This window comes from Neophocaena asiaeorientalis, unplaced genomic scaffold (assembly GCF_003031525.2).
Source record: "Neophocaena asiaeorientalis asiaeorientalis breed wild unplaced genomic scaffold, Neophocaena_asiaeorientalis_V1.1 scaffold671, whole genome shotgun sequence".
NCBI classification, from domain to species: Eukaryota; Metazoa; Chordata; class Mammalia; order Artiodactyla; family Phocoenidae; genus Neophocaena; species Neophocaena asiaeorientalis.
Genome location: NW_020175533.1, coordinates 2,856,254 through 2,864,598, shown reverse-complemented (window position 1 = coordinate 2,864,598; position 8,345 = coordinate 2,856,254). Strand labels below are relative to the sequence as shown.

Sequence of the window (8,345 nt, the reverse complement as noted above, 5' to 3'; positions counted from 1 at the left end):
GGTCTGGGGTTCAGCATCGCTGACTAACAGATTGACAGCCCCGCCGCCCAGTAGCCGGGCCCTCTTACCCTCTTGCAAACCCCAGTTCCAGCCTTCTCTTCCCTTCCACTCTTTTTCTACCTGAACGTGTCTTTTTGTCCCAGTGGAAGAGGGTCACAGCCCTAAGACTTTTAAACCTCCAGATACACCAAAGAAAACATATATACAATGATACACACTGAGGAACATTCTGAGGTTGTGATGCCTGCAAAGTAAAAGAGTAGGAAGTCTTGTAAAGGCCAAGGCCTATTTTTTCTGTATAGTCAGAAGAGAGGTTCCTGTAGAGCCGAGGTTGGCAAACTTTTTCTATAAAGGGCCAGATAGTAAATATTTTAGGCTTTGCAAGCCACGTACTGCTGCTGTGACATTTTCTTTCTTCCTCCCCTCCCCTCCTCCCTCCCTTTCTTTCTTTGCTTTCCTTTCTTTCTTTTCCTTCTTCTCTCCCTCCCCTTCCCTCCCCTCCCTTTCCTTCCCCTTTGTCTCCTTTATTTTCTTTCTTTCCCTTAAAAAATGTAAAAACAGGCTGTAGTCTAGCTTTGGCCTGAAGGCCATAGTTTGATGATCCCTGCTGTAGGGTGTCAGTCTTTGGTTTCCTTTTTCTGGCTGGGATTCTTTTACAGGTTGAGTGCAGAGGTTACATGTTTCCTGAGGAGAGGTGTGAGGTGTGAGGACAGGGGTTCCTCCTTTTGTGTGAGGTGTGAGGACAGGGGTTCATGGACAGGGTCAGGTCATTTCTGGTGTTCTTGTACTGGGTCAAGCAAACGTTCCTGGACAGAGTGAAGATAGGGATTCCTATAGTTTCTATAGTGTTGTTCCTCTACTGAACTAAGCAGGGGTTTCTATACAGGGCAGACCAGTTGTTTCTAGGGAGCTCCAGACTAGGGGTTCCCATACAAATTCAGGATGGGGCTCCTTAGACTGCATCATGACAGATTCCTATGAAGAATTAGGCAGCCCAATTCAGGGTCAGCACAGGTGTTTCTGTACAGGTTCAGATCTGTGTTCATATAGATATTAGGATTAGGTGTTCATATCCAGTTCAGTCAAGAGGTTGTTATTAATTGGGCTAAATTATGTTAGCTGCTGTAAAACCCAAAATCTCGGGCTTCACAAATACATGTTTCTTTTTTTATATAAATTTATTTATTTTATTTTTGGCTGCATTGGGTTTTCATTGCTGTGCACAGGCTTTCTCTAGTTGTGTCGAGTGGGGGCTACTCTTCATTGTGGTGTGCGGGCTTCTCATTGCAGTGGTTTCTCTTGTTGTGGAGCACGGGCTCTAGGCACGTGGGCTTCAGTAGTTGTGACACTCAGGCTCAGTAGTTGTGGCTCACAGGCTCTAGAGCACAGGCTCAGTAGTTGTGGCACATGGACTTAGTTGCTCTGCGGCATGTGGGATCTTCCCGGACCAGGGCTCGAACCCATGTCCCCTGCATTGGCAGGCGGATTCTTAACCACTGCGCCACCAGGGAAGCCCCAATACATGTTTCTTACTCGTACAGAATCCACTGTGAATATTACTGGTCATTCATGGACCCAGGCAACTTCCATTTTGCAGTTCTGCTCTCCTCTGAGCCCTTGGAGTTCTCACTATTCAGCAGGTAGATGGGGAAAGAGAAAGTGGGGGACTGTGTGAGAGACTTCTAGGCGCCAGGCCTGGAAGTGTGATATGTCACTCCCACACTCCATGGGTCAGAGCTCTGTCACATGTCCACATCTAACTGTAAGGGAAGTTGGAAAAGTGTGTGAGCTTAGGAAGAAAAGGGACAGGTTTGAAGAGCCTATAGCAGTGCCTGCTACAGGATTCTATAGACTTCACAGAGCTATGCTGTCCTATGTGGTAGCCACTAGCCACATGGGGCTGCTGAGCTCTTGAAATGTGACTAGTCCAACTTGAGGTGTGCTGTAAGTGTAGAATACACACTGGATTTCCAAAAACATTAGTATAAAAATTAAATATGTCAATAACTTTTATATTGATTGCATAGTGAAATGAAATACCATTGATCCTTGAACAACACGGGTTTGAATTGAGTGGGTCCACTTATATGCAGCTTTTTTTCAATAAATACTACAGTACTGCATGACCTGAGGTTGGTTGAATCCACAGATGTGAAACTGCAGATATGGAGGAACCGAGGATATGGAAGGATGACTATAAAGTTATACACGGATTTTTCTACTGCCTAGGGGTGTCAGCACCCCTAACCACCCTCTCATTGTTAAAGGGTCAACTGTATTTAACTGTAGTGGGTAAAGTAAAATATATCATTAAAATTAACTTCACCTGTTTTTTTTTTTGCTTTTTTAATGCAGCTACATGAAAATTTAAAATTACACATGTGACTCAAATTGTATTTCTTTAGGACAGCGCTGCTATAGAGAATTCTCTTTAAAGTATCAGCACAGGGGTTTTTGTGTAGGTGTAGGGGTTTCTCTATAGGGTCAAGTTAGTGTCTCTTGTCTGGGGTCAGGAGAATGATTCTATTATCTGGTAAGGCAGGTTTGTAGAAAAATATGAAGGTTGGAGACATTGTATAGAGTGAGAGGGAAGAATGTGAACGCATTTTTTTCTCGTGCAGATTAAGATTAGCTGTTCCTTTAGAGGCCAGAAGGGTGGTTTTCTGTAGAGGGTCAGGCCAGAGGATAACAACATACTCAGGCCAGGTATTTCTGCATGGGATCAGAGCTAGGTTCCCAGAGACGCAGATCAGGTGATCCTATTAGGGGTTAGGCCTGGGGTTCTTATACAGGCTCCGGACAGGTGATCATTGTGATTCAGATTCTGGATTGTTTAACAAGGTCCGAGCAGAGGTTTCTATGCAGTACAGGTGTTTTTAATTTTTTTTTTTTTTTTTTTTTTTTTTTTTTCTTTCCATATTTTTCTCTATAATGCTGATTTGGAGACACTCTTACTATATAAGGGAAATTAATCATTTGTCAATGAATAAATTGCAGGTTATTTCCAGCTTTGCTCTTTTTAAAAAAGCTTTAGTGGGTTTTCCATGTAATTTTTTTTTTTTTTTGCGGTATGCAGGCCTCTCACTGTTGTGGCCTCTCCCGTTGTGGAGCACAGGCTCCGGACGCGCAGGCTCAGCGGCCATGGCTCACGGGCCTAGCCACTCCGCGGCATGTGGGATCTTCCTGGACCGGGGCACGACCCTGTGTCCCCTGCATTGGCAGGTGGACTCTCAACCACTGCGCCACCAGGGAAGCTCCAGGTGTTTTTATACTGGTTCATTTCTTGGATGTCTCTCAGGTCAGAGGTTCCTGTGGAGGGTGAGAGCGGGGTTTTCTGTACCAGCTCAGGACACAAGTTCCTGCTGGGGCTCAGAGGGCGGTCCCATGCAGGGTCAGGACAGAGATCCTGTGCAGAGGTAGGACACTGTCACCTTCAGAGATTCAGGTTAGTGTTTCTACTGTTGGCTCAGGACAGTAGCTCCTATGCAGGGCGAGTGTGGGGCTTCTGGGACAAGCTCAGGGCAGGGGCTGTCATAGAGAGTCACAGGGCTTCCTGTGCAGGGTCAGGAGAGTATTTCCAGAGGGGAAGGTTAGGAGTTCCTGTAAAGAATCAGGTAAGAGTTTCCTATAAATGAGTCAAGTTAAGGATTTCTGTTGAGAGTCAGGAAAAGGTTTTCTGCAGAGAGTCTGGTCAGAAGTTCCAGTACAGTTGTATTCAAGGCTTCTTGTAGAGGGTCAGGGCCATGGGGCTAACACAGGATGAGGATGAGAAGCCCTGTACAGTGTCTGGGAAGGAAGTCCTGTGCCAGGTCAGGCCATAGGTGCCTGTATCGGATGAGATATGGGCTTAAAGTAGAGGGTCAGGACAGGCGTCCCTGACACAGGGTCAGGAAAGGGTTTTCTGTGTAAGTTCAAGACTGAGGTTCATGTTGAGAGTTAGTCCATGGGTTCCTTCGTACTCTACGGGGTGGGTCACGAGATCAGGACTGTTGTGCAGAGTGACATCGTCGGGAGTCGTCAACCGTGGAGGCAAGGGCTTCTACACTCAGTCTAGATTTTCTGCACTCACTAGATTTTCTTGTGAGCGAAGTATTTTAAAAATGCTACCTGGAGGGCACGGCTCCAGTACAGTGTGAGGACGAGGTGTCCTGTCCAAGGTCAAGACAGGATTCCTATAAAGAGATTGAGGCTTGGGGAAAGGGTCAAGACAGGCATTTCTGTTAGGGGTGGTACAGGGACTTCCTTACAGTGTGAGCTCAGAGATTCCTAACCAGAGTAAGGCAGAGGTTCCTGTGCCATATGGGAGGACTGGGGTTACTCCTGTGCAAGGTGAGGGCTGGTGTTCCTGTCCGGACTCAGGATGGGTTTCCTGTTGATAATTAGAGAAAGGTTTCCCTTAGAGTTCCAGAACCAGATTCCTGTACCAGGCTAGGGCACCCGTTCTTATAGGGAGTGAGGACTGGGGTTCCTGAACAAGGAGGGGCCAGGCACATTTCCACACAGGTTCTGAGAGGGGTTTCTTTTTTAAAAATATTTATTTATTATATTTGGTTGCACCAGGTCTTAGTTGCGGCAGGTGGGCTCCTTAGTTGCGGCATGCAGGCTCTTTAGTTGTGGCATGCGAACTCTTAGTTGCAGCATGCATGTGGGATCTAGTTCCCTGACCAGGGATCGAACCCGGGCCCCCTGCATTGATAGCGTGAAGTCTTAGCCACGGGACCACCAGGGAAGTGCCCTGAGAGGGGTTTCTGTTCAAGACGAAGACAGGGGCTCCTCCAGGGTAAGAGGGCTGGGATTCCATGGGGCAGCCAGGCAGGAGGCTTTTACAGGGCCAGGGCGCGCTCCTGTAAGGAGTGTGGACTACTGTGATTCTCGAGTGGGCTAGTGTGGTGACTTGCTGAAGGGGTGCTGTTCTGTTGAGGACAGCTGCTCACGCATACTGTGTTCAGGATGTGTGGGCCCACAGTCCCCACCTCTGGGGCTTCAGGGGGGAGAAGCTGTAAAGAGAAGCAGCCCAGTTAAGTGTGAGCAAGGCTCACTTTGGTAGGGGAGGGTCGCCCATCTAAAATCCACTTCTTAAACTCAGCGTGGTCAGGGCAAGTTCTGAGCCTCAGTTTTTCATTAGTAAAAGGAGCATGAGTGTACTTTCCTTAGTCTTTTCCTTTTTTCAGGTATTCATGAACTAAAGCAACTGAAACCTCTCAGCCATTGCCGACCCACAGTGAGCACTCAGTTAAAGGCGCTGCTTGCTGTTAGGAGCCGTTGGGAAGCCTGAGCCATGGAGCCTGGCTAACCCTGTGCCATCAGCTGTGTGGCCTCGGGTGAGCCACTTAACCTGTCTGGCTTAGGATGTCACCTGACTGGGTGACTGTTCCTGTGGAAGCGTTTGTTAAATGGAAGTACAGATGCCACTGTGGGGGGAGCAGTTTACCCAGGTGAGTAGGTACGTTGGGGAGGGAGATGGTACTGTGGGGAGCTCCCCGACCTCCAGGGTCTAAATATCACCCCCAGAGGCTATTTTGTCCTCCTAATCTATCCCTCTCGTTCTCTACCATTTCCCACAGGGCTGCAGGCTGAGCTGGGCTGAAAGAGATAAGAGATGAGTGACAGGAAGGCCCATGGACAACCTCATGGTCCCATACTGGCCTTCTGACCTTCTTGACAGCTACCATTCTTGCCCCACCCCTTCCTCCCTTTCCTGTCCTCAGCATGTCTAATGTCCCTTGGAAGAGGGTCCCTAGCTTACACCAACTGAAACTATACATGTTAACACTTCCATAAATATGTGTACACAGGGCTGCTCCCATTGTCAGCCACTTAGAGACACTGACATGGCCCACACCACACAATACACTCACACACACACACAGACTTGCACAGAAATACTGTCATCACCAGACCCACAGAGACATCCTGACACGCAGACCCTCACGGTCACACTGTTATGCCTCACACACTGTCACACAGTAGTTCTTGTTCAACTTTCCAAAATGTGTATGGATCCACTTCTGTGCCCAGTGCATATGCTGTCGTGCTGTCTCAGAGGTCACCCCGAGTGGTGCACAACCCCATGTGTTTCCTCAGCACACGCTGTCACGGGCACACCTCCACGTCTGCTCACACAGTCACCCGTGCCTGGCCTCTTGCAGGCATCTGGAGTCACACACATCGTCTCATACAGCCTCATCCCTACTGCCCGCTGCACACCAGCTCTCACCACGACGTGTGGCTGCATGTGCTGTCTCATACAGCCTGGACACCGTCACACGCGGTGTCACATATTCTGTTACAGTCGTGAAGTGTTGCGTGCCATCTCACATGGTCATACACGGCAGCCACACACTGTCATCAAAGAATCACGGACACTGATACACAACCCCCCACCACTGTTCTTTATTTAGTCCCACACGGACTCACACATTCAGTTTCAGGACTCTGGTGGTTTTATTTTACAAAAGCTTTGAATGTCCACGCCAAGGCTTGTCTGGGGCCCAGAGGGTTGGGTTGGACAGACATCTGGCTACAAGAGGGGAGGGACACCAACCCCTTCCCTGAGGCCATGCTCTGTGCCCTCATGAGCTGAGTGGGGCCACCACAGTGGTGGTGGTGGTGGGAGGCATGGGGCCTGTGGGGAAGGAGCCTGTGGGTGAGCCCAACAGAGGCCCTGGGAAAGGCATGAGGTGGCTAACAGGCCCTGACAGCACCACGGGGCCCAGGCCTTGGTAGAGGTGGGCAGTGCCAGGTGGGCCCAATGTCAAGCCTGAGGCCACCTCCCCACAATTCCCACTACTGCTGCCCCCAGCCACCACCATGAAGCTGCCAGCTGGCCCTTCAGCTGCTCCTGTACCTCCTAGACTCGATCCCCGTTTCTTTTTTCCTTTTCCAGATGCCTTGCGGTTTCGAGTCTGGATACCATCCTTCCGCATGGTCAGTGGTCGGTTCACCTGCCAAGAGGGAGGCCATGGGTGTTTCCCAACTCCACATCTTGCCTCTATGTCTCCTCCAGGGATGCTCTCTCCACCCCACTTCTTAAGAATAGGGAATTGGTTCAAGGACTAGGGAGTGCGCCCCTGGTGTGGCACAGGTATCGTCCTCAGGACTCCCGAGGTTGTGAGGCCCTGAGCTTGGCAAAGCCTTTCAAGCTAATGGGAGCTGCCCCTGGCCTAGGACGGGGGAGTGGAAGTTAGCTGATGGCCAAGGGAGGAGGAGGGAGGAGGGAGCAGGAGGAAGAAAGGAGATGAAGGAGTGGAGGAGAGAGGGGTGGGGAAGGTGGAGGGGGGATGGAGGAAGAGGGAGGAGAATAACAAACGGAGAAGGGAGGAGCAGAAGGAAGGGAAGCGGGAGGAGAGGAGGGAGGCTCTGAGGGGCCCCGGGGCACCTGGTGTAGCTTGTAGTAGAGGCCGCAGGCATTGCACACAGGGTCGCCACTGGCGTTTCTCCGCCACAGTGTGGTGGTGGTTGTCTGGCAGTTGGTGCACTGGGTACCTGCCCGTTTGCTGACAATCTGGGGGAGAGAGAATGTGAGGATGAGCACATTGGTGGGTGGAGGACTAAAAGAGGTGAGGGTCAGGTTAAGGCAGGGTTTCTGACAGGGCGAGGGCTGGGGGTTCTGTGTGGGTGAGGACAGGACTTCCTGGCCGGGATAGGGGTTTTGGGTATTATATGGGGGAATACACCAGTAGTACCCAACTTTGGCCATCCACTGAAATCACTTGGGGAGTTAGAAACAGTCCTGATGCCCAGACGGCATCCCAGACCAATTAAACCAATACATGTGGGGAGGGCCCCAGGCCCTAGTGGTTTCGAAGTGCCCCAAGGTGATCCCAGTGTGAAGCCGAGGATGAAAACTGCAGTGCAGGGAGAGGATGGGGTTCCTGCTTGCAGACTGTGAGGATAGGTTGAGGATAGGCGGTCCCATACAAAGCTGGCTTCCTTTGTGGATGGGGAAGGGGTGGGGGATGTGGGTTCTTGTAGAGCGTGAGGACTGGAATCCCTGCACAGGGTGAGCACAGCGGTGGAGGCAGGCCTGGGTCTTACCAGGCGCTTCTTGGGCCGGATGAGGGGCCTGTTCTGCCCGTTCATCTTGTGATAGAGGCCACAGGCGTTGCACAGGTAATGACCCGTCCTGTCCCGCCGCCACAGTGGGGTGGCCGTTGCTCCGCAGTTCACACACTCTCTGGCCTCTGGTGGGGTGGACAGAGGGGAAGAGGGAGCCAGGCTCAGTCCGGCTTCGCCCTAGACCACCCCCCCCACCAACCTCCACCTCCCAGTCCCTTTTAGAGAACCTCACCACAGGGGGTTAGGGGCAGAGTTCCAAAAAGCTTGGGGGAGGAATAGGCTGCTGG

General features: G+C 50.7%; 1 protein-coding gene across 1 annotated transcript in view; it reads right to left on the bottom strand.

The window, feature by feature from the left end:
• Positions 1–6,407: 6,407 nt before the first annotated feature.
• GATA1 (GATA binding protein 1) overlaps positions 6,408–8,345 on the bottom strand; it is a 7,201-nt gene continuing 5,263 nt past the window's right edge. The window contains exons 4-7 of the mRNA XM_024769223.1: positions 8,291–8,345; positions 8,038–8,183; positions 7,379–7,504; positions 6,408–6,944 (exon numbers count right to left, since the gene is read on the bottom strand). Of these exons, the coding sequence (XP_024624991.1) occupies positions 6,573–6,944; positions 7,379–7,504; positions 8,038–8,183; positions 8,291–8,345 (699 nt within the window). The 3' untranslated portion in view covers positions 6,408–6,572. The remainder of the gene's footprint in view (positions 6,945–7,378; positions 7,505–8,037; positions 8,184–8,290) is intronic.